This window comes from Colletotrichum chrysophilum, assembly GCF_026319265.1.
Source record: "Colletotrichum chrysophilum strain AFK26 chromosome Unknown scaffold_19, whole genome shotgun sequence".
NCBI lineage: Eukaryota > Fungi > Ascomycota > Sordariomycetes > Glomerellales > Glomerellaceae > Colletotrichum > Colletotrichum chrysophilum.
In genome coordinates this window covers 102,493-126,874 of record NW_026517306.1, presented here as the reverse complement: position 1 = coordinate 126,874, position 24,382 = coordinate 102,493, and the positions used below count along the sequence as shown (strand labels likewise).

Below are 24,382 nucleotides of genomic sequence, written 5' to 3'. Positions count from 1 at the left end.
AGACGGGCCCCTGGATGCCGGATAGAATGGCCATTATCATCCATGCCTCCATGAGGAGCATGAGAACGGGAGTCGACGGGATCCCGAGCAGTGCCTCATTGTGCAAGCATTGCACAGTATCGGTAGGTATCCATGGAGCGGTTCGTCTGCCGGGACCTTTCAACTCCCGTGGTGCATACCAGGGGCCAGAACGAATTGGAAGCGATGGACGACGTTCAGATTGAGTGAGCTCAGCCTTCCGGAGTAATGCAGCAGAGGCTAGGACGGGGTCGCAGCATGGAGAATGACGATATGGTTATCCAGTCTGCTTGAGCACACGAGGTGCAGGAGGCGCCATGTGGAGATGGTGGTGATGCTGGGCTGAGACTAAGGGCACCGCCTATTATGCCTGAGATGAAGGCGTAGTCGATCAACGGTGGTGGACGGATGTGACGGAAGCTGGGAGGCAGTAAGACAGCGGCGGCAGGTTTGGTTTGATGATGGTGAGATGTTGCGGCGAGTCTGTGAGGTGGTGTACGAGATGAGGCGAGGTCGGTGCGGCGGCGGCGGGTGCGCTCTGGCTAGGCTCGTATCCCGCCGCCGAATCTGATTGATGGCGATGATGCCTGTGCCTTTGCCTGTGCCTTTGCCTGTGCCTGTGCCTGTGCCTGGTGAAGCGGTTCGGACGAAGGACGAGACGTGCTGCAGCCTGCAGGCGCCTCACAGCAGACTCGCAGCTGTCGGCACCTCACCTCAGCCAAAGGAGCCGAGCCGCCTCGAGGCTCAAGCTCAGAAAAGGCCGAGCTGATGGGCTGCAGATGTCGGGTGCCATCTGCCAGGTGCAGTTTACCCGCCTTCACCTTCCATCGATGCTTTCTGTCGGAACGTATCTTTCCTTCCTTCGGGCTTGCTTTTCAGGGGCGACGCAAACAGAGACCCGAGAGAGAACCTAGGTAAGCTAAAGAAAACCGACGACATGGGAGGCCCAAGCTACCATCTGGGCCTCTGCCTTACAGCAAGCCGCCGGGCGCTGGACGTTGGGTTGGGCGTTGGGCGCTGGGCGCTGGGCGCTGGACGTTGCAAGATCCATCATGGAGCAGGAGGGCAAATGGCAAATCACCAGTGGCAGACAGCCCCGTGGCTTGCTATTCTGTGCTGCACCATGTCCCGTATTGGAAATGGTGAGTCGTGTGGTGTCGAGTGGCTAAAGACGTTTGGATTTCGAGATGCCACTTTTTCCCCCCCTCTGTGCCTGGTTGGCAGTTGCCAATTGCAACCCCAGGCCAAGGGTGCACCTTACCTTACTCTTTTTTTTTTCTTTTTTTTAGTCAGGGGTAAACGCCCACTGAATCTGGAATCTGGTGCCACTGGACCACCCACGACTACCTTACTAAGTAGCCCCGAAGGCGCTCCCCTCCACACCTTACAGCGCCTGGGGCATCCATCGCTACCAGCCAGCCAATCAGGCCGCCGTTCGTCACCTCCATCAAGGACCTGCAGAGGGTGGGCGGGATATCCCAGGTCGAGGGGCCGCGACGCGCTGGTCTCCCGCGCCTAACGTCAGCCGGCCAGCGCTTTGGGGTCGACGGCGGTACCGAGTAAAATGACGATGCACGTAATCCAGATATTTTAGGACCCGACTTTTGCACTTGTTGACGCATACGGCAGTGCCAACGTTAATTTAGAAGATTGATGCTGTTAAACTTACACACTTGCTCGCCTGCATGCATATCCGCCCTTCCCGAAGGCCCTCTTCTCCGGAGCCAACATACATTCCGTGAATACCTAGGGCTGTGGACGAATATTGAATCCTCCTCCTACCCAGTAACTAACCTACTTCACTCACTGCGTATATGTGAGGATTGTGTGGGAGCATTGGACGAAAGAAGCTTAGATGCATAGTGAGGTAGACAGCGGGAGCAAAAAAAGGGGGCCACCCAATGACAGACGCTGGGTCGTCTGAAAGCTGCACGTTCTCGCGACAACAGACGATAAAGCTGCGCTGCTCTGAACCTGTCCGGTATTTCTCCGAACACATTGGCCTTCCATTGTTGACTGTCGACTGTGACTGCAACTCCCGTCCTGGTCCATGCTTGTGATGCCTTCCATGCCCGGGCTCTCTGCTGTCTCCTGCAGCGAGGGGCCCCCTGCCCAGTGCAAGTTGAAACGCTCAGCCACTGCGCCGCTCCCCAAGCTACGCTAATGCAGGAACGCCATCCAATGGCCAATCATCGCCCCGCGGATGGGAAACTTCTTGGGCAAGGGGAAACCGCCTGCCCTTGCCCCTGCCCTTGCTCCTGCTCCCACTGAGGTGCATTCGACATCAAGGGGTCCATCATCATGGCCTGGCACCGGTCAGCCACTGGCAGCAGTCCAGTGTCCAGTCCAGAGCTCCATCGACCCTGTCCAACATCGATTCACTCGCCCACTTCCATCATTCCCCCGACCACGGCCCGGCCATTCTGCAAGGGGAAAATCACCACCTACCGCTGGAAATGGTCATACGCGCATCGTAGCCCTCCGATCTGGGCACTCTATCCTCTTCTCCCCCCTGGCTACCGAGTAAAAAAAATAAAAAAATCTGTCGACCACTACCACCACCACGCTCGAGCCTGCCATCGACGCTCCTCCTCGAGAGCCGCCATGCCTCTCCAAGACTCCAAGTCCTCCCGAACCCGGGGTCCCAGATCCACGAGCCACGCTTTCCCCAATCATGACACCAAGAGTCGGCCTTGCTTTCCAAATCCATCCGCCATGCTGAACATCCCGGTTGCCCATGCTCAGACCCTCTGGCCAGCCGGCTCCACGATGCTGTGACCGTCGTCTTTCTCCCGTCCAGTCTCCTCAAAGACCCTCCAGCGCAATCAGATCCTCCTTTTCCCGCCATCCGAGAACAGACTATCGTCTAAATCGTTCGATCCAACGCCCACTCCCGTTGCCACGCCTGTCAAGCGATATCATCTCGTGTTAGTTATATTCCTTTCCACGTAATGCCCAGGGCCTCCGGATACTGCCAGCCGGCCATGCTTGTCAGCGAACACAAACCGAGACCGACAACCGGAGGCAGACCAGATAGCTTCTTCCTGCTGGGTCATCATCACCATCACCGGTGTTCATACGGTAGCCGAATACATCCGAGCCAGCCTTGCCAGTCCTCAGTCGCTGGTAGCGACCTGACGCTCAGCACGGCCTGCCTCATCAGTGCCGGCTGCTTCTATCCGTAGACATTTCGACCCCCAAACAGATCTTAGAGCACAATGTCATGTCACGTCATGATGCTTGGTCTCGAGCGGGCCGTGGACGACGGCCGAGAAAGTCTTCCAAATCGTGATGTGACCGGAAGCCATCTCAAGTGCTGTCTTTGGCTCTGGAAAACGGCTTGTTTCACGACAAAAGCCACCCGAATCGAATTCAGCACAATCGATTGTGCAAGTTAGACCCAACGGCCAAGCGAGAACGACGGCGCGTTACCACCTTGGCGGCAAAGTAACGCTAGTGGTGGTTTCGGTATCGCCCATATCCACGCCCATTTAGGCCCTCGGCGTTTCTCCTCTGTTTGTGGATCGACAACCCGACAACCTTTTCTCGGTTTAGATTTTGTTTTAGATTTAAGCATCCTTCTGGTCGGTGGATGAACGAATCGCCGCTTCATGACTGGCGATGTGTCGGGCGGCCTGGGCCATGATTCGAGACCTCGATCAACATATGCATGGGGATGCGCCGGGCTTCTGGCCGCGCGGCACCAGTATGATGGCCGCTGACAAGCCGGCGCCTCTTGAGAGACCACAGGTCTGCAGTGGTCATCAGATGGAGGCTCAATCTGAGACATAGCAACGCCTTTGCAGTCTGACAAGAGGTCAATACCTACGAATAGGCGCCTGCACCGAGCATCAAGCTGCTTCGCCCAGCGCCTCTGCCCCTCGCCAGTCAGCCAATTCCGTAAAGAGACAAATTGATTGGGCTCGACGCTTTCGGCCTCGACTGCGACTTGAGGTTGCTTTGGTATCTAGAACCGCCATCAACTCGTAACCGACAGAACCGAAGACCAGCGGTTCCTGCCTACGTGACGTCGGCAAACTGCCCTATCGGAAGGTCACTAAGCCTAAAGAAGCCAGGTCAACCGGGGGGGACTTTTCCTAATACAGAGCCTCACCTGAATCTGAGAATCCGAACCATTCCCAAAATCGCCAGTGATACAACCGTCTCTTTCCCCCCTCTGGAGGTCTAGAAATGCCCTTCAATTTCCACATGCATTTGGCTGAAACGTTTCTTTTTCCATATGCTGCTGTCAAAAAACCCAACGGCCCTCTACTCCAGACGAGCGAACAACTGATTGACGGTTGAGGCTCGTGCGGTGCGGCGCACACTGAACGACCCTAAGCGACTGGTGGCGACTGGGGGAAATTGGATGGCAGTCCTGGCCTCCTAACTCCGACGGCCTGCCTACCTGACGCTCATAGACAACGGCGCTTTGGTAACGGGCCATCCTTTCCGCGGAATTGACATGTCTTCCTGGTCATCGAGTCCTCCTCTTGTCAATCGAAGGATCCGACGCCTTCACCGCTCTAGAGCAAGCAGAGTTGAATAACTCCAATCTCCCTTCTCAGGCCGATATCCGAACGCGACGACGACGCAGACCGCAACAGTGATCTCATTGTCCACGAGTTGGTGGTTATCGAGATGAAATATTGGATATACAATTCAATACTCCTGATGAAAGCTCCGGTGCTTTTGCCTTCTTCCCCAGAGCGCACGCTACCGCCCCGTCTTCTCGTCGATCATTGAATGCCGCAGATTGGGTCAATCCCTGGCAGGCCCAATGAGGAAACCGAAGCATCCAAAAACGGGGCCTTGAAGAGACACCGTAATCACGGCTCGGTCCCGATCATGAGATCGCCTGGTTCCGTTGCCATGGCCCGGATGTTCTCAGTTTGCCATATGGCTCACCAGCGGTCCCTTCTTCACTCATTTCCCTCGTCCCACCGCGCAGCTATTCTCAGCGACGTTGTTGGTGAAGCCAAGGTTACATTTGTTTCTTCGGCACTTTGGAGGGTCCAAACAATGAATAGCCGGGATTGGGGGTGGCCCAAATTCACCTTTTGAGAGTTGGCTCACCGGTGCACCTCCGTTGCCGGGCGTGCCTCTCACCTTTCGCCCACCGGACCCCCTTTTTGCGGCGGACCATCCAGCCCGAAAATCGCCAGTTCCCGTGATGGCTACAACACGCCGTAGCCTTGCTGGCGGAGAGGGGAGGAGCCAGGGCCGGGCAAGCTACAGGGGCTATCCCTTCGGTGTTCAGCACCCCAACGGGTGCCTTCCACGGTGCAACCCTGACGGTGGTGGACCAAGGGTTGTCGTTGATGTCCGAAAAAGGCATCCTCTGGGCCGTCCCCTGCGAAAGGGGAACGATGAATTGCCCGAGGTCTTCTGTCGACAGCTGTCCACGTTTCATGAATAGTTCTGGACGACCATCACCTACCGAGTTAGTCGACTCTCGCGCCAACTTGCACACCTTGCGGCTCACTGGCGATGTCCGAGATGGGCATCGAATTTGTTTGAAACCGCATATACGATGGGTTTCTGTTCTAGTTGTGGCTAAACTCGTTGTCTCTGTGTCTGTGGTAAGAGTCGTTCGATGGCCGCCTTGTCTCACACGCCGTCAGTTTTCGGAAGAGAGAGAGAGACACGTACGGATAGACAACGACACCCATATGCCGCGAGGCCTTTCGGTTTGTTGGCGAGTCAAGTGTTCGTCCCAATATCAACGCTTCCCTACCTTGCCTTTTTTTCCACTTTGCTTCTGACAACACTAGTCCGGGCTATCCCATTCGTCTCATTTTTCGTTTTGTTCCTTTTCATCCGAACTCACGAAATTCTCCTTGAGGCTCCGATCTTCGATGCTATACCCCGCCAAACATGCATAATGTTCAATCCGAACAGTTCATGCAATGACGACCATTACTACCGTGACGTTGACCAGTGGCTGTGAAGCTTGTTGGCTCCAAGCTCGAGTAAAGAAAAAATTCCCCGGCTGCTCCGCCCACCGGACCGCGGACGGCAATGACGGCCAACGGGTTCGACTCTGGCCCTCTTTCGCATGCTTGCTTTTTCCTCCGGTAGTCTTTCGACTGTGGAGAGTCAAAAGACCAGAGTTAGCCTAGCAAAAGGTTGAAGAGCAGGAAAAAAAAGAAGTCGGTCGGTGGGGGCGGGGTTGGCTTGGTTTCATGACACGAGCTGAGCTGTTGGTGGTTATGGTATCCCTCCCCCAGTCCCCCTCCATCCAGCGGGTGGGTGCCATCTGACGCGGGGCCGTCCTTGAGCACGACGGCACTGCGAAGAGAAGGGTTCTGCCATGGTTTTTTTCCCCTTCCTTGCCGTTTGTTCCTGAGTACTCCAGGAGGTGGCTGTGAAGACGGCACTCTGTTTGCCTTTGGGTCCCTGGCCAAGGAGATCGACTCGGTGAATGAGGGCGATCTGCCGCGATATGAGCGGGCCTCTCCTTGGGGGAGGCGGTGTCGTGGGTCACTGGTTGGTTCAGGCTCTTTCGTTCTACTTACACTAGAGACAAATCTGGTGATGGTGGTAGTGGTATCATCTGTCAAAATCTTCCCTGTACTTGGTGGTATCGAGGGCTGGGAAGTCGGTGCATCGAGGAGCATTGAGATGTTGGGCGCTACTGCGGAGGCCGCGGGAAGTGACTCGATCCAATGCTTCTTTCTCGCGGTCGAGTTCCGAAGGTGATTCGTTGCATCCGTTCCCCTGACATGACATCCAAGCGGCAAAGGTCGAATGTTCCGTCGTGTGGGCAAGATCTCTGGGTCTACCAGGAGCATTGCTTTTGAGGAGGTGGCTGTGAAAAGTCGATTCACCGGTAAGATCGGGTTCGAGTTGAAGACTCGGAGGAATAAGCAAACGTAGAGCCGACTAGTTTCGTGTGGCCTGCATGAACGTTGGTAGTGGCTTTGCGCAAAGCTGCAGGAGGATTGCTATGGACAGATACGAGGTAACGTAAAGTTGCATGTGAACTTGCACAGACGTGAGCTTCGTTGCGTGTGTAGATGGCACCTTCCTTCCTTGCCTTGCATGCTTCCGGCTCTGTAGAATATCCCAAGAATCCTACAGATGGCGACATGAGTTCCCGAATTCCATACTGGTGTCTCGGATTGCCATGTCGATTGTGACGGAGCGAATTGCAGGCTCATCTCCTCGTTCGTAGCAATCGGTCCATTATCTTGCTCTGTTGTCTCAAACGATGTCGTGCCACTTCGTCTTGCGACAGCTCAGGGGATGAGAATCGCTGAGGTGTATCACCAATACGAGGCGCCTCACATCGACAACGACGGTCTGAATAACGATCCCAGCAAGACTCCTCATCACTTCATGGCCTACAAAGTGTACCTGAGTAAGAAGTCTATCGTGCTAAGCTTTCCAAGAGCATCTAACGAGTGTTGCTCAGTGGCTCCATCTGTCGCCGTCGCAGGTGAGCGCAACTGACCCGTCTAATCCATACCAAACACAACGCGGCTGCATCATCATCATCATCCGCCCGCCTGCATACGTCTGAGTCTCTCCTCGGCAGCCCTGGCTCGCCTCTCCCGATCCAGCTTCATCCGCATCTCAGGCGTCAGCCCCCTAGCCTCTTCTTCCCTCTTCTCCTGTGCTGACTTGTTAGGCTGCGCCGATGCCAGGCCGGCAGCCTTCCTTCTCTTGTCGTCAACCTTGGGCCCTTCGGAGCGCAGCCGTTCCTCCTCGGCTTTCCGGCGTTCGGCCTCTTTGCTGTCTTTTTCCTTGCGCTCTCGTTCCTCCCGTTTGTCGGCATCTGCTTTGCTCAGTGGTGACGGTACATGTGCCGTGTCCCAATCCCACTTGTCCTCGCCCAGCTCCGAGCGCGCGACTCGGAAGGCGTCTCTAGTAGACCTGTCTCCCGCAAGGTCAAAGGCCGTCTTGCCGTCCTTGTTCGTGACCAGCGGCGATGCGCCACCCCGAGTGAGGAGACCAAGGACTAGAGGCGCAGCGTTCTGGTGTGCTGCGAGGTGGAGTGGTGTTGGGGTATGATAATTTTGGTCGGGAGGCTGGAATTGAAAGTCTGGTGCGAGGTCGTTTTGTTTCAGGTAGGATAACAGAGCAGGGAGCTTGGTGCGGCGTATCAGAGCTTGGATCTGCGACGTGTGAAGCAACGCCGTCTCTTCTTCCTCCGTCAACTTTGGTTTCGTCGGCTTCGGCGTTGGTGTTTTGCTAGGTGTCGGTGTCTCTGTCCGGGGCTTTGCCTCGTCCTCGGGGTTGATCTCTCTGACTTTGAGCCTCGTGAGCTCAATGAATGATCTCATTAGCTCGTTTTGGGTAGCTCGCCGCGTGCTGAAAGGGAACCCCCGTAACCTCGTATCATTGTGTTTCAGGACTTGTCCGTCATATGGACCGAACAATGTGCGTCGGTTGGTTGCGCCGGTGGCCCGGATGAACAGTAACTCTGAGGTATCCAGCAATCCCTTCCACTCCCGTAGCAACTCTCGTACGTCTTCGACCAGAGCCTGCTCGTTGTAACGACGCAAGCTGGAGCCCGCTGAGTGTGCGGCGCCCTTTGCATTATCGTTTGCTGATTGCGATCCACCTTGCTTGCGACGAGTAGTGTACCGATGGAAAGTCTTGTGGGCGAGGACGGTAGCCTCTCTGTTGAGGGCGCCCGCAGACTTGTTCTGTCGTGGCGGAAGGGCAACGACCATGGCGGCAAAGTGACCGCCGCCAATCATGCAGAGAAAGAAGTGCGGTCCCTTGTAAGCCACAGCTGGTAACGGCGCAGAGCCGTCTTTGGGCACTCTAGGGATGGCTATGGGATCCAGCTGCTTCTTCCTCACCACCTCTACCAGCTTTGATTCATCTCGAAGCTCTTCTCCTGAGAGGATCGCACGGTAGAGACCAAAGTATGTGTTTGGCGGAAGAACCGGGGAGGTGAACCATATCAGTGGCGGTTTGCCTTTTCCGGGCCGTCCTCCTACCTCGTCATCGTCGGCGTTCTCTCCTAGAGCGGGTGGGTTCCTTTGGTCGGCTAGTCTAGCTTGCTTCTTCAGCAATGCTGTAAGTGTGGATTCTTGGTCGTTTGCTTCGTCTTCTGATTCGGAGGAGTCTGAGCCAGAGAGACTCTCGTCGAGATCTACCGACAGTCAGTCGCACAGCTCGCATGCGCAGGGTAAGTGCAACGGCGCATTACCTCCAATAAGTTTCTCAAACTCTTGCTCCGTCACAGGCTTCGCGCCGCGCAGCTTTTGCTTGAGGTTGTAGTGATGCCAGTCGGACTTTTGATGGCTACGCTGATCGAGGACCGTGGAGAAGGTAAGCCCGCAGAGCGAGCAGGCCTGGGAGCCAACGAGATCAGAGCCGGATGTATCTTTGGACCGGGGAGAGGGAGGCGACTGGTCGGGGATCGCGGCGTCTGGCTTGAGGGAGAGTGTCGTCAGGACTTCCGCCGGGAGGTCGTACACTGTGCCATTGTCAGTGGGGGATGGAGGGGTAGACGTTCGCAAGAAAGCGCACCATAGAGGGGTCGGCGGAGGATATCCGTGGTGTTTTTGTCGCCCATATTGACCGTTACCGTGTACTGCGAGCGATTGCTTGGGTGGAAGGGTTTGCGACAACCGTAAGAATGTCGCGCCGTCACGAAGATATAGATCGGGATGGCGGGGCGCTGTCATCGGCGTGACTGAGCTGTGGTCCAAGTGTCAGCAGCATTGACTCAGCCGGTGAAGTCAGAGAACATTGAGCCACAGATGCCCCACGGACATGTGGCGCAGTGGCGGTGCGCCGAAGCTTGATTTTGGCCTTAAATGGGTCCCGATGGCACTCGTCCAATAGATCAGCTGGAACGACAAAATTGGCGGGGTCAACACTGTGTGGCAGGGGGGCTTCCGGCGAAGCAAGCTGAATTCGCTGGGGACGGGTGGACATCACGTCACCAAGCGTGGGCTAGCTTCATGTGCGCTCACCTCCTAGCTTCATTGCTTGTTTGTGTTTCTTGGCACTTGAAGGGCGAACCTCGCTCCCAGACGCACGTCTAGCTGTGCCTGCCACCTTTTTGTGCTCCTGCCCGCTGTGCTGATTGGGACCTAGCCTGCGTCAGTGGCCCCTGACCAGCTGATGATGTAACTCCACCGATGAGCGGGCGGGTGGACAAGCGCGTGGTGCATCGCGACTCGACCTTTGCTCCCAAGAAATGGTGCTTGCCAAGACTTATTCCACTGGTCGAGAGGGAGGTGCTACTGGGTTTGGCAGTCTAAGCCACCATTCCGTCTCGATAACCCCCGCCGCTGATGTCTGACTGTCTCTCTCTCTCGTGCGACCCTTCTCTAGTACAAGTAGCCAAGCCATCCCGCTTATCCTCAATTGACTTTTCCCTCTGCATTCAACTCGATTTCAATCCCGCATCCGATACAAATCATATCGTAGTATTCGCATATAACATCATCACAATGGACTTCGTCAACAAGCTTACAGGCAACAAGGACGACTCTTCTTCGTCCCAGGCCCAGCAGCAGCCGGAGAAGAAGGAGTCTGGAGGCTTCATGGACAAGATCAACGGCATGGCTGGTGGCGGTCGTGAGAGCGAGAAGCAGGAGGATGGTCTTGACAAGGGTAAGTTATCTTGCCCACACCTTTCCTTTGCACTCTCGAATCGCGGAAGCTAACATTGTTCCCAGCTGTCGACATGTTCCAAGAAAAGGTTCTCGGTCAAGGCGCCCAGGACAACGAGAGTGCCGCAGAGCAGGCGAAGGACGAGCAGATCAGCGACTTCATCAGAGGTCAATAGTTAGTATCCCAAAACAATCCGACGTCGACCTGATTGAAACTAACTGATTGCCCCTTGTAGCAAAAACACCACCGGAAAGGACTTCCCTATCGCCGACAAGGACAAGAAGTACGGCTTGTAAGAAGGTGTACGGCTTTCGGGGTAGTATTTTAGTATGGGGCGGGTTTCCGATAGCAAATGCGGCCTGGAAACGACAGCTTTGCGCGCAGGGGAGTCGCTTCGATCGACGTCCTTCACCATGCGCTTGGACAGAGCCCTGGAATGGGCCTTTGAGCACCGCACCTAGAATAGTACAATTATCACGACTTTCATGATGATCATCTTTGGCAATATGTCTGCTTCAAGGTGCGACGGTTTCGTTGGATTAGTGGTAGTGAAGCCATGCTAACCCAAACTGATGGAAGTGCCTTGCCGAAGCCTTGGTGGTGGTCAGCAAACCTGAAAACAATTCTTGTTGCCAAAACCCTCCGCAAACCCAAACAGAACAACCATATCTGTCGCAGAACAACAGCAAGTGCAACTCCCTTTCAGCCCGAGAAACATGCCCACTCAACAACGTGCACAAAGGCCTTGGTCTAAGTGAGTGTATGCAGACAATATCTTTGTAGTAACCTCCTGTTTCTGTATCTACCAGAACATACCATTAGAACAATGGCTGGACACCGGACTTTGATCTTTATCCCATATACATTGTTTACACTATAAGATAAAGACAAGACAAGATCGAGAAACTTCCCTCTCAATTAGTTTCAACATCATCTTCTACCACTTTCTAACTTCTTAACCGCACAATAAGTTCTATCCTCGACTCTGAAAATACCAGGCAAGTCCTCCAAATAGTCCATTCTCACATAAAACAGGTTCACCTCTTCTCTTCAACTCTCAAGATGTGCTGGCAAACCAAAACTCTCTACACCGTTTGCGCCCACTCAACATGGAGCACCGAAAAATGTTCCAAGAGATCGAGTGGCCAGTGCAGCCTCTGCAAACACACACGTTCGCTCCATGCTATCATCGGTTTCTGCGACGAGTGTGTCGATGTGTACACCGAGTACCCCGAGCGATACTACGGCACCCAACGTCCTATTCCACGCTTGCCATCATCCCAGATCCTAAAAGCGTACTGGTCATACAGACAGCAAAACGGCTGGGACACCACGATCAATGCGACTGACGTCCCTCCTTTTGCTCTTTTTATTCCGCCAGTGGCCCATCCTGTGACTCCCTCCAGTCCCATGAAGAGTCCTTTGAAGAGTCCCATGAAGAACTTCTTGTCATCCTTGAAGCACCCATTCAACAGTCAACCGGCACAGAGCCTTACACGGTTCTATGAAAATACGCTTTTCAGGACCATGCATATTTTTTGCCTCACCTCAGACAAGTGCCGTCTATGCAAAGACAGGCGAAGACCCGACCCAGACTTCGCCGCCAAAGCTGCGCTGATGCGCGAGAAGACGATTGAGTGGACCGAAAGTTTGGGGGCGTCAGATGCCGTGATTCACAAGCATGTGTCAAGTGTTGTTGACGAACTCAGCATATGGTGCGGTAGAAGCGGTGACTGCCCAAGCCCAAGTCAATCTTATGAGAACACACGGGTTCGGCAGAGGGCCCAGACTTGGCAGGAATCTTCCTCGCAGCCTGATCATGCCGAGCATGACAGCAGCCGCTTGCAACAGCCTTTCCCGATGCCTCAACAAACACCCGGAAGACGACTCAGCTATCCTGCGTCAACTCCTCCTAGCAGCCCTCCGAGATCGCCCCATTCGGGAGCCACGTACGCGAATGGAGAGGTGAGTCCACTAAGCGATGAGGATCCAGAGCTACGCGCCCCCAGGAGACGGACTTCCTCTCCTTCAAGCACCAGCTCGCATGCTTCTAGCGGCTACTCGGGTCAGTCTATACACCCGCAAGCACTGGAACACCCATACCCTCGGCAGAGTCAGCCGGCCACGTACGATCAACTGGAGGGTAGAAACCAAACTCGCCACGCGGCGAACGAGAGGTTGCCGCGCTTCAGGAGACAGCAATCTGATGAGTCGAACGGGGAAGCGAGCGTCCCTTGTCATCTCAATGACTACCACAGCAACAAGATCGTGACGGCGGTCCGGGAGGCCAAGCCCAAAACCGTGAGGTTTGCAGCACCTTCGCCGTCTGTGAGCTCTGAGGAAGATTCGGAGGACGATCCACGCATCGTAACCGGCTCGATATATAGCCCCCCTAGCAGCCCTCAAGAGCCTCCTCAACCGCCGCCCAAGAGCCCACTTAGGCAAAAACAGGAGAGACCTACGCAGGGCCAATTGCCGGCACCGACACCTCCACCTAAGCACGCGCTTCCGGAAATACCGCCCACGACTCCCTTACGACTGTCCGCCTACGGTGTATCCGGCAGCCAAGCTGCAAGTCTGGCGCGTACTAACACGTCAATGCGGGCTGAGGCCTCCTCCAGCTCTTCCTCAGCTCAGCATCAGCTAGCCATGGGCCTTGGAGACCAAACGTTCGGATCGGATCCTCGGTCTCCTTCGGTCACGTCAGGGTCTGGCACCACGCCTTCGCGCGGGCGTCCAACCGTCAATATTCGAGATTGTCGTGTCCATGGCGAGACCTATGCACATGGATGCGAATGGTGCCACACTGATCCCATTGTTAGGGTGGTAGAGATCCCCCGCTGGGACGAGTATGTGCCAGCGTGGCGACGCATGAACCGGCCGAGGCAAGCTTGAGGATGAGGCCACAAGCCAGGTGAGTTTTCCTCGAACTTGATGTATTTCTGGACGGACTGGGTCATCGGAAGAAGGGAGCTATAGAGCAGTAAGTACTTCATTTATAGGTGGGCAAACTGGTGACAGCTGTACGATTTGACAACCCTTTGATAATTCTCCCATGGCTCTTCTTTTGCCGGTGCCATGTTCACAAAGTTTGACAGAGGGCGAGGGGTGAACCAGTTGACAGGAGCTAGCCAGAATATAGAAACAGCGTTTCCCTAGATTGCGGCAGCAAGAGATATTTTCTTGGGGTATTGTACTTCTATACTATCATGGATCCATTACATTACGTCCATCGTCTAGAACATTAGGTTTCCATATCCGTGTTTTCCCCACTACTCCTGAGTCCACAACTTCTGCATCAGATATTCAATCTGCTCCGTGCGGTACGTGTCCGGTTCCTGATAGGCGATACCCGTGACATTGACATCGAAGGCCATGTTGTAGGGATTCTCAACGTCATACTTCGGCCAAGTCGTGTTGGTGACGCCGTTGTAGTTCGGGTCGCCCTTGGTGATGAAGGAAACCCACATGCGCGACATCATATCAGCCAGCGTCTTGAACGTCTCGGGCTTGCCCTCGAACGGGTCCACCGCGACGGCGGTGTTGTAGCCCACGGCGTCGGTGTTGTCAAAAACGAAAACGACCTCCTGGAAGTGCTTCGCGCCGTCGGAGGGCATCATGCCGTTGACCAGCACGTTGAAGTGGTATGAGTACACCGTCTGGTTCGCCTCAGCCCACTTTCGCGCCCAGTATCGCCTTGGCCCATGTTGAGCGCGGTCTCCCCCAAAGGCCACAGCGCGCTTGTACATGTATCCCAGATCAGCCTCGTCACCCGTTGGGCGGCCGTCGAGCGTTGCAGGGAGGCCGACGCGGGGGATGTCAGGGTACAGGGCGGAGAGGACCTCGATAGTGACGTTGTTGGCACCCTGGGCACGGAGGTACGAGTCCCACTGCTCGGTGGTGTTGATGCCCTTCTGTCCGAATTGAGTGCCCTCGTCGAAGTTGGCGCCAATCAGAATGGGGACGTGGACAAACTTTCCCGCGTTGATGAGCTCTGAACGCGGAGCGGGAAGGAAGTCGCCGTCCGCCATGCCGTTGAAAGAGGGGCTGGAGGTGCCGTTAATGACATCGCTCAGATCCCATGCTGGCAGTCCACGGAGACAGTCCAGGGTGTCCGCAGCAGACGTGCAGTTGGTCTTGTTGACGATGGTGTCGTAGTAGTCCTGCCACGTGTTGGTGGTCGACTCAACTTCGCCAAAGTCCGTCTCCAAGCCGGTTCCGCTCTGCATGATGGCCGCGCGGTAGAGACCATCGTCGCGGCCTCCGTAGGCCAGCATTTGCGTTCCGACACTTCGAGCTCCAGCACTCTCAGCCCACAGCGTGACCTGCTCCGGGTCGCCTCCGAAAGCGGCGATGTTCTCTTGGACCCAGCTCAAAGCTAACCTCTGATCGCGGAAACCGAGATTTCCCGCGCCGGCGGCCTTGATCTCGTCGCTCCAGAGGAAGCCCCAAGCATGCAGGCGGTAGTTGATGCTGGCGGCAATGAAAGGGGTTCCCATGCGGACGGACTGCTCGACGATGAAGGAGACGTTGTACCGCGGGTCGGAGCTACCGCCGTTAGTCAGGCCACCGCCGTGGATCCATACGGCGACGGGCAGCTTCGCATCGGGTGAAACACCGTGGGGCCGGACGACGTTGATGGTCAGACAATCCTCCGAGACGTAGTTTCCGAGCACCCAGGTATCGCTTCCATAGCCGAAGCACTGCGGCGAGTACTCTGTGGCGTTGCGAGTGCCTTCCCAGGTCGAGTTCAGGGGCTGAGGAGCGCGGTAACGCAGGTTTTCGACGGGAGGTTGGGCGTAAGGGATGCCGAGGAAGAAGTCCTGGTCGTACGACTGGCTGTAAATGCCGTAGTACGAGCCATTCTTGACTTGGGCAGTGGGAGCAGCGGCACCGGTGTCGTTACCCGGGACGGCTTGTCTCGGGACGAGGGCGGATGCCGTGGCACAAGCCGTGGAGAAGGCGGCCAGCAGACTGAGTCGGGTCATGGTGGTAGATGTTTACGGGGTGAGTGCCGACTGGTTCCGAGCAGACGCTACAACGACCGTTCTCTCGAACCTCACGCCGATCCGGAGGCAGGCGGGCATTTTGTACTTTTTACAGCGGGTGCGGGACCGGGAGAAGGTCGGACATTGGGCCCCCCGGGTCGTCCATCAAGACGGGGTCTGGAGATGAAGCCATGGCAAGCATGAATGGTTGATCCCAGCATCGTGCCACGAGACCAAGCCGCCGGGGTGGTGTAGCTTGGTGCAGTGGAACTACGTCACCGCAAGCGAAGCCATTCGAAGGCCTGAAGAAGCATCCAACCGGGGCAAAATTTTGCCAAAAAGGCCCAATGGCTTGGATGCTGGGTATGCAGCACCCCGCATTGTGCCCGCAGAATCGGCCCTACCCCTGAGGATTGTGGAGGGTCGGGGTTGGGTTGTGTGGGGGAGAGGCCGGCAAAGAAATTTAGTGTTCTCGACCGCGGTCAACTCCCGAGGGAGCGGATGAATGTTTGTGTATCCGGCGCAGCGGTGTTGCGGTGTCGGTGGCCCGATGCCTTTCCCCGACTTCCGAGTCATGACATGGTGACGAGCGGATCAGGCAATTCGGCACGGCGATGACCTGGGAAGCAGGGCAGGTATCGAGACGTTTTGGATAGTCAGCTCACGCGTCGGAGCAGATGGATGGGCTTCCACGTGGGTTGAGGTATGATGAAGAGCCGTCGATTTCGTGGCTAAGAAGTGAGAACAACCGTGTCATGTTGGACCGAATGCTACCTCGCAGCAACAGCTAGACCGCAGCCGCAACGCCTTTCTATCCAGCGTGATCATCGTGATCGCTACTGTCGTTGTATATATTCACCATTCGCACGAGTAGCAAAAGTCGTCGAAATTGAAGTCAAAAGAGAGATGTTTTGTTTCTCCAAACATTCCATTCCGTTACCTCCGCCGGTTGAGGTAAGGTTAAGCGCACAGTACGAACCTGACAGCCCGGGGTCACTGGACATTTCCCCACCGCTCGCGTGGCTCGTTCGCAACCTGCACAGTGCAGCCGACGCCTCTCACTGTCCCGGAAAAAGTGGGTGAGGCTCAGCGAAATGCAATGACGACATCCGTCCGCTCCGAAAATGCGGCCCCGAAAACCCGGCGTGTTCTAAAAACGACGTTCCGGATAACAACCTTGCAACGCTCCGAGATCTGTGATGCAGCATCCGTTCAATGTTCATATCAGTGGGTGCTAAGCTTGGTATTGTCACTGCAGAGAAACGTGTTGCTAACTCGGTTTCATAGAGGCCAAACTTTTCTGAAAATCTCTCATGACAAACACGACAAAATAACGTCAAAATATTTACTCATCTCACTTGTAGAATCAACCGCCCAAAATGTCGTCCAAGGGCGGCAAATTCGTGCACTGCGTAGGCGCACCCGAATTTGATCCAAAGGCCTACGCGGAAGACAGAGAACGTCACGAGAAAGCGAACCAGCTCTTGGCCCAAAACAACCTCTACTCCGCCGTCAACCTCTCCTTCGGCATCGACCCTAGGCGCGACACCTACGTATACCATGCCATGACTTCAGTCCGTCTCCCGCAGGTTCAGGAAATCGTGAACATGGGGGGGAAGAACGGTCTTCATGCGTGGTATCGTGATGACGAGGGGAAACCTGTATGTTCTCATGTCTTGAGCGCTGATGGTGAATTCACGGCCGAATAATAGACTGACACCTCCCTCAGCTCGACCCTCCTCCTCAAGCTGACGTAGAGGCCTATGTCTCCATCTTCCTCCCGACAACTCTTACATCATCTGCTCTGAAATCGTTCCTGTCAAACGCAAAAAAGTCCTCCCTCCGCTTCGAGATCGCCTCTCACCTCACCGCCCACCGCTACATCCACCCATCCCTGGCCACCACCCTCGCAATCCCGAAATGCAAAAAGGCAACCTCCTGCCCACCAAACCCCTATGTCGATTTCTGGGCGTGGTCATGCCGGAATCTCGAATGGGCCGGGCCGCACCCTGCCTCCGCCAAACGCATGCAGTCTCACCACGTCCTCCCCATCTTCATGCACCACTTCGGCTGTGCCACACCTTCCCACGAAGCCCTCTCCATACTAAAGACACTCTTGGCAGGAAGGGCCGTCGCCGACATGGGGTCTGGCAACGGGTACTGGACATTCATGCTACGCCTCTACGGCGTCACCGCGTTCCCCGTAGACAACATGCAGTCAGAGTGGCGCGTCAACTGGGTTTCCGACACGGAGATCGCCGACGGCGTCAAGTGGCTCAAGAAACGCGACTCGGGCAGGGACCTCGCGTTGCTGCTTGTGTACCCCGTCGTCGGCGGTGGTGTGGCGGGCGGCGAGGAGGGTGGATTCACCAGGGGCCTGGTTGAGGCGTATGAGGGCGACACTATTGCGGTCGTTGGCACGCAGAACGGGAACGGGTACACGGGATTCAAAGGCGTCACAATGGATCAATACATGGAGAGGGAACACAAGGAGTGGACCAAGGTGGTGCAAATTCCGCTGCCGAGTTTCGCCGGAAAAGATGAGGCTTTGTTTGTCTTCCAACGAGAGAGAGCTCCAAAGGATGTGGCTTCGAAGGAGTGATCACATAGGCGGCAGCAATGTAGAGTAAAAGCATATAGATCTTCCATCATCAAGAACATGCACCAATCCCGAACCATGCGAGGAAGGCCGTGTATTCGTCATCAACTTACTACTGAACTCGTCTCTCAAAAATGAAGGATGAGGGCAAAAATACATACAACACCGGGCATTCGCCGGTCGTCACCGACCCGACTACTACTCCAGCCCTCACTGGCTTATCTATGGGAGAGCGGACGGGATCCCGAGTTCTCCAGTGGGTATGGTCGTATGTGCTGGAATATTTCAGACAAACGACCTATATCGTGAGAAGCCAAGCTCGGGTGAGGAAGCCACAGAGTTTGACAAGCCTCAACATCAGATGAACTCTGAACAATATGTGGTGCACGCGCGAGTCATAGAAACAGGCGAATAAAGTGCGGCACGTATCAACATGACAGATCTCCAAGAAGCCGCGATGACCTTACCGACATTTCGTGAACTTGTGCCCAGCCAACTGCATGTCCTCTTGGGATGTGGTCAGTCCATCACGGCGCCAAGACTGATATGCCATTTACACACGAACACTCGTACAAACACATGTGAGGCACAGATGCGACGAGATAACCGAAAAAAATCAGAATCTTGAGTAAAGAAAAATCTATGAACCATGGTCACACCCTCCATGCCGCCGCCGGACGAAGCATATCTTACCAGCAAGTACGCTCTCCGACGCCTCCGAACCGAAGGAGAAAAAAGAGCCTGAAAACCCGAAACCCAAGCCCCCAATCCCCATATTCCTCCACGGGTAAAATCCCTAACTTGACCTTTGCCGAAAAAGCAACGAAAAGCGAGAGCATGAAAAGTTTTTTTTGAGAAAATGTACCAAGAAGCCGACCATAGACGAAGGAGGAAAAACGAACCTCACCCACCATCCACCACCTCCAAACCCTCGCACCGCCGAAACGTAGGAAACCTCATCCCCAAGCTTGGGAAAATGCAAGAAAGTCGGGCCATGAAAAGTAAAAAGCCGCCTCATGTCTTGTCGTGGTCCAAGGCGTCGTAGCAAAGCTCGTGTGCTGCTTGCTGCAATGAACAAAAATGGCGCAGAACAGAAACCTTCCGATGAGGAAGGAACCTCCCCAAACGAGTAATGATTTTGAAAAGCAAACGTCTTTTTTCATCCTTCGTAGACAAAAAGAAAATTGAAGGGGTTCATCGTCACGTCATCACCATATGAGAAAACCAAACGGTTGGTATCTCCTCCTCCTTAGCAGCCTCCTTTATGAACTTGTCGGATCGGCACGTATGATACAGAATGGTTGTTTTTTGTGTCGCAAAAGGGTCGTGAGACGTCGATATTAACGATGCGCGGAAACGAGATAAAAACGAAAGCAGAGAAAAAGGTATGAATCGGTTCGATGAGGGGACTCGCTCGAGAATGCTGATGTCAAGTTTGTGCTCGTAGGACGGCGCGGTTATGTGCGTGACCAGATAAATACTTGGCAAACGTATTTTGCGACTTGCGTTGTGGCCGATTTGGTTTAATCATCGGTTTCGCCCTTTCTCATTCTCTCGTTCCACTTCCGCTTGCCGACACGCGTCTCATAGTGCGGCGCAAGGGTCTTGACGTCCTGCATGATGGACTCAATCGCGGAGCGAGTCTTGTTACGGTAGCAGTCCACTTGCATGATGTTAGTCTCTGTGATGTTCGACACAGCCTTGGAGTACTCACGGGCTCTTTGAAGGAACACAGTGCGACCTGCGAAGACTCGGCTCTGGAGCCAGGCCATCCGGTATCCGAGGTCGTTGAGACGCACTTCCTTGCCTCTCACGCTCTTCCTCATTCGGGGGATGGCAACCTCTCCCTCGGTGTTCTCACCAATGGGCACCTTGACCATGGCCTTGCTGTTACCACGGGCTCTGCGTGTGCGACCGTCAGTCTCCTCAACGCCGTCATCCTCCTCATCAGCATCCTCCATGAAGAACTTGGACCCGGTCGCGGAGGGAGGCGGGCTTTGCATCTCGCGTGGGAAGTACGACCGAGGGAAGACGGAAGCTCCCTTGCGGAAGGAGTCGGGGATCTCCTTGGTATCGACGCCATCGAGCGTGACTCTCACACGAAGGCGCGAGCCCCGGACGTTGTCCTCGACGAGGATGAACTTGCGCTTCTTAGCCTCCGGGATGTTGGGGAACAGATCTTCGGGCTCGTCGTTCTCGCTGCGGCTGTGGCGACGGGCGGAGATGGCTCCGCCATGAGAGCTGCCCATGTGCGGCATGGACCCGGAGCTGGGGGCCGGATAGCCTCCGTAGCTACCGGAGAATACTTGCGACTGTCTCACGTCGCCGTCGCCACCCGACTGGCCGGTCGGGGCTTGGTGGTGATGGTGGTGCTCGTCAACGTATTCTCCATCGCCTAGTCAGTCATGATAAGTCAGCCAACGTTGCAATGACGGGTTGGAAACGAGTTTCGGAGATGTCTGCAGGTTGAGCGGAGTGGGAGGGGTAAACATGTTTGATCGGCAGCCCTGACAACACGAACCAACGGCAACGCGAAACGCTCAAGACAAAGGGATCTGAGGGGGTTGCTTTTGCGGTACAGAGGTGCCATGGCAAGAGCTTAGTTCCCTCCCGTCCGTTTGATAGGAGTGGTAGAAAAGCCATGCGCGGCTGGGACGCAAAACAAGGGTGAATGCAAAACGCTAAGCAATGCGACTTTTTGCCGGTGTCTCTTCTAAGAGTACCGCAGTATGTTGCCCGACAAGCTCGGGAACATATGACTAACGACAGCAACAGCAGCAACTGCGTGCAGCAACTATGGTAATGTACAGATCTGTGCCGAAGAGAAAAGGAAATCCCTCTCAACCCGCGGCGAGCTTTGCTGTATCAAGTAGCAGTTGCTTTGATGCGACCGAAAAAAAAGGAAGCCGGCGCTATACGGACAGGAAGCGCAAAAAAGACAAAGTGTAACAAACCCATTCCCAAGACTTCTGACGAGTAATAGTAGATGCAGGTAAAGGCACAGAGGTAAAAAATTGTATGTGTTTTGTGTGATGTGCTCGTGTCGCTCTAGACCACGGCTAACAGGAGGAAGGGGGGAAAGGTATCACATAATCAACGATCTTTAGGGGGGATGCCGGGCAGTGTGTATGTGCGATGCAACGACAATCAACAACAGACAACGACTGGGCTCGCAAACGCTGCAGATGCGGAGGGCTTTAATCACATCTGGTGAAACATACCGACTTCATCCCCTCCACCCGGAGCGTTGGCGTGCGGCATATGACCCATGTTCATTCCAGGCATCTTGGCTGATGCACCCGCGGGACCCATGCCACCCGCTCCTTGCGGCATCCCTGGTGGGCTGGGGCCGCCCATATGAGCACCCGGATGGGGACCGCCCTGGACCGATTTCCGGGTGTTCATCTTCGCCATTCGGCGGACTCGACGGCTTCGGAGCCGGGGATCTTGGTTGCTGTTGCGCCAGCTGTCCACAGCACGCTGGATAAGGCCTCTCTTGCCGCGCAGAGGAGGGTTCAGTTGGGCGAGGGCCCATCCGACCGTGTTGCACTCCGTCTCGTACACCTGGCGGTTACCGCGGTATTGGTCCTTGGGGCAGCAAGCTCTGGGGTATACGCAGTTCTCCGTCTTGAACTCAGCAGAAAGCTCGTCCGTGTTGACCGACTCAACATCACAGCGGATGGTGTACTCCATCTTGACGCGGTCGCGAGAGTACTCGAACGCGATCCACTGCACTCCGTTCTGGTCCTGCCTGACAACCAAGGGCGTGGTAGCCGGAATAGGGCCGGGGGCCGCGTTGGGGTTGACACCGCCGGGGGTCGAACCGGTAGGAGTGTTGAGAGCAGCGCCGTTCTGGGGGTGCTGGGCGTGCTGCATGGGAGTCGATTGAGGCTTTTGCAGCTGCAGAGGCACCTGGGGCTCCGTCTTCATGTGGCCGCGCGGAGAGTTGGTCATTTGCTGCTGGCTGTGTTGTGCCGCGTGCTGAGGCATCTGCTGCTGCTGCTGCTGCTGCGACATCATCATGTTGGTCTGCGAGGACATGGGCTGGTGCGTCTGGGCAGCGTGCTGCGCGTACGGCGACTGTTGAGGTTGCGCCTGCATGGACGGGTAGTGCGCTTGCTGAGTCTGGTAGTACATGTGCTGCTGGAGAGGCTGAGACGGCGGCTGGCCGTAGATGCTGCGGTGCTGGTCATGTTGGGAGGGCGATGCTACCGACGCAGGCGAGTTCGACTGAGGCGTGTGGTATGACATAGGAGGGTAAGGTGGTCTCGGCATTTGAGCGGCGGCCATCATGTCGGATTGGTCTAGATGTGAATGTTAGTGAATGTTGTTGTGAAGCTGTCAAGACGCGTCGTTTTCGTCGTCACGTCTCGGTGTTGGTAGAACTCACCAGCGGAAGTGTATCCGCTTGTCGCGCCTGGGGTGCTGTAGGGGCTCGGGTGCGCGTAATAAGGAAGGCCGTCCTGGGAGTGCTGGGCGTTGGAAGCCTGGCTCGTCTGCTGGTAGGCGGGGGCGATGGGATGGCCGGACGCGTACGAAGGATGCTGTTGCGACTGAGCCTGCGGGTGGTGCTGCTGATGAACGATGCTCGAGGGTCGAGGATGTTGCTGGTGCTGCAGGTGCTGAGTAGGTGCTGGACCCTGGGGCTGATGGTGGGGGTGATGCTGCATAGAGAAAAGACCCATTAGTCCCTCATCCACGAACGCTTCGACGTATTAAGTTGACTGGTAGCAGCAAGAAGAAAACAAAGAAAGCAGGGCGCGTCTGTATTTTTATTTTTTGCTCCTTGACACTGTCAGGGGCCTGGGGGCATGGCATCCAAGTGGTGTTCATCCCCTGGATGTCGACGAGGATCGCGCGGGTGAGGCGTGCTAGACCCAGTTTGGGACCCCTTTCTGATATAAAGTGGACATTTCGGGCTCCAGGAAATGGTCGCGTACTACAGCGCCAGATCGGAGAAGCGAAAACATAGGGTAGCGGTATTGCGGTATTGGAAGGCAGTAGGGATTGATGCTTTACCCCTGAATAATCAAGCCAGCTTCGGTTAAAGAGACGACGCGGCGAGGATACTCGGAAGCGGAACCCGAAGTTTCGAGACGCAATGGACCTGGCTGGCTACCGGCAGGTACTGCAGTTTCTGGCGCGACCAGACAGGACAGGAACGAAAAGAGACGAAAGGTGCGGTGCAATGAGATGACAAGGGAGCATGAAGGAGGAGAGATGGCGATCGGAGCGAGGGTGCAGCAGAAGATGGCTCTGGTCGGGGGGAATGGGCGAGTGAGGAGGCAGGAGAGGAACAGGGTAGGTATTTGAACATTGGAGCAAGGTAGGATTTGGAGTGGATACATGATGGAGAATGATGAGTGCGTATGGTATATGGCAAAGGCAGAGACAGGAGGCGCGTTTTGGGAACTGTTCTCTCACTCGAGATACGGGATGCCAGACCAGACAGGTCAGGGGGGCGCGGACGCAGTGGAGCTGGAAGCCCTGCTGGACGTTCGGGGTAGAATGAGGTGCAATGTAAGGTAATACAAGGGGCGATATAACGGTACGGTACCTTAGGCTAGGCGATGCGATGCGAAGCGAAGGGACGAGGAGATATCGACGGTGAGGGCGATGTTAACTCGACGGCAATGCCCATGCAACGCGCTACGCTACCACAGCCGTGGGGCAAATTGGAGGCGAGACGACGAGGGCATACGGATGTACACCTCGCCGACCGATTTGTGTGTATGGTGACGAGCTTCGAGGAGGAAACGCAGAGAACCAAGAAACCGCAAAGATGGAATGAGGAGTTATTCGCAGATTGCCAGCCCGGTAGAAGAGGAATATGGACGACTGGTTGAGAGAAGGATTCAGGAGGAGAGAAAAAAGGTTGTTAGGGTTAAGAACGTGCGCGCTCGCGTTGGTTGACCTGTGTACGAAGCAGACAGAACGGCGGACAAAATGCAGCAGAAGTATAAGCAGGAAACAAGGCAAGCAACAAGCAGCAAGAACAGCGGCAAATAGCAGAGAGCACGCAGATGCAACTACCTTCGAGTTCAGAGCCGTGAAAGGTTGCGAACGCGCCTGTGACCTTGGGCAGACGACGACGACGACGGCGGCGACAACAGCAGCAGCAAATGCAAAAGCTGAAGCAGAGGCAGAGAGCTTCTCGATGCTTTTCTTCCTGCAACTCGCAGAGGCATGGAAG

General features: G+C 55.4%; 5 protein-coding genes across 5 annotated transcripts; 2 read left to right on the top strand and 3 right to left on the bottom strand.

Annotated features, from left to right (window-relative positions):
- Positions 1–7,517: 7,517 nt before the first annotated feature.
- COL26b_003416 (uncharacterized protein) lies at positions 7,518–9,553 on the bottom strand (the record flags this gene model as incomplete). Its single annotated transcript, XM_053176313.1, has 3 exons — positions 7,518–9,127; positions 9,185–9,454; positions 9,508–9,553. 3 exons carry the CDS (start codon positions 9,551–9,553, stop codon positions 7,518–7,520), a joined length of 1,926 nt encoding a protein of 641 aa, XP_053039662.1.
- An 886-nt stretch (positions 9,554–10,439) lies between these two features.
- COL26b_003415 (uncharacterized protein) lies at positions 10,440–10,898 on the top strand (the record flags this gene model as incomplete). The annotated part of the gene is made up of 3 exons (XM_053176312.1): positions 10,440–10,602; positions 10,668–10,776; positions 10,838–10,898. 3 exons carry the CDS (start codon positions 10,440–10,442, stop codon positions 10,896–10,898), a joined length of 333 nt encoding a protein of 110 aa, XP_053039661.1.
- Positions 10,899–13,874: 2,976 nt separating this feature from the next.
- Positions 13,875–15,590, bottom strand: COL26b_003414 (uncharacterized protein; the record flags this gene model as incomplete). The annotated part of the gene is made up of 1 exon (XM_053176311.1): positions 13,875–15,590. The coding sequence occupies one exon, from the start codon at positions 15,588–15,590 to the stop codon at positions 13,875–13,877; it is 1,716 nt and encodes a 571-aa protein (XP_053039660.1).
- Positions 15,591–16,969: 1,379 nt separating this feature from the next.
- COL26b_003413 (uncharacterized protein) lies at positions 16,970–18,192 on the top strand (the record flags this gene model as incomplete). The annotated part of the gene is made up of 2 exons (XM_053176310.1): positions 16,970–17,251; positions 17,320–18,192. 2 exons carry the CDS (start codon positions 16,970–16,972, stop codon positions 18,190–18,192), a joined length of 1,155 nt encoding a protein of 384 aa, XP_053039659.1.
- Positions 18,193–19,712: 1,520 nt separating this feature from the next.
- COL26b_003412 (uncharacterized protein) lies at positions 19,713–22,859 on the bottom strand (the record flags this gene model as incomplete). The annotated part of the gene is made up of 3 exons (XM_053176309.1): positions 19,713–20,584; positions 21,411–22,493; positions 22,580–22,859. The coding sequence occupies 3 exons, from the start codon at positions 22,857–22,859 to the stop codon at positions 19,713–19,715; spliced, it is 2,235 nt and encodes a 744-aa protein (XP_053039658.1).
- Between the last annotated feature and the right edge of the window lie 1,523 nt (positions 22,860–24,382).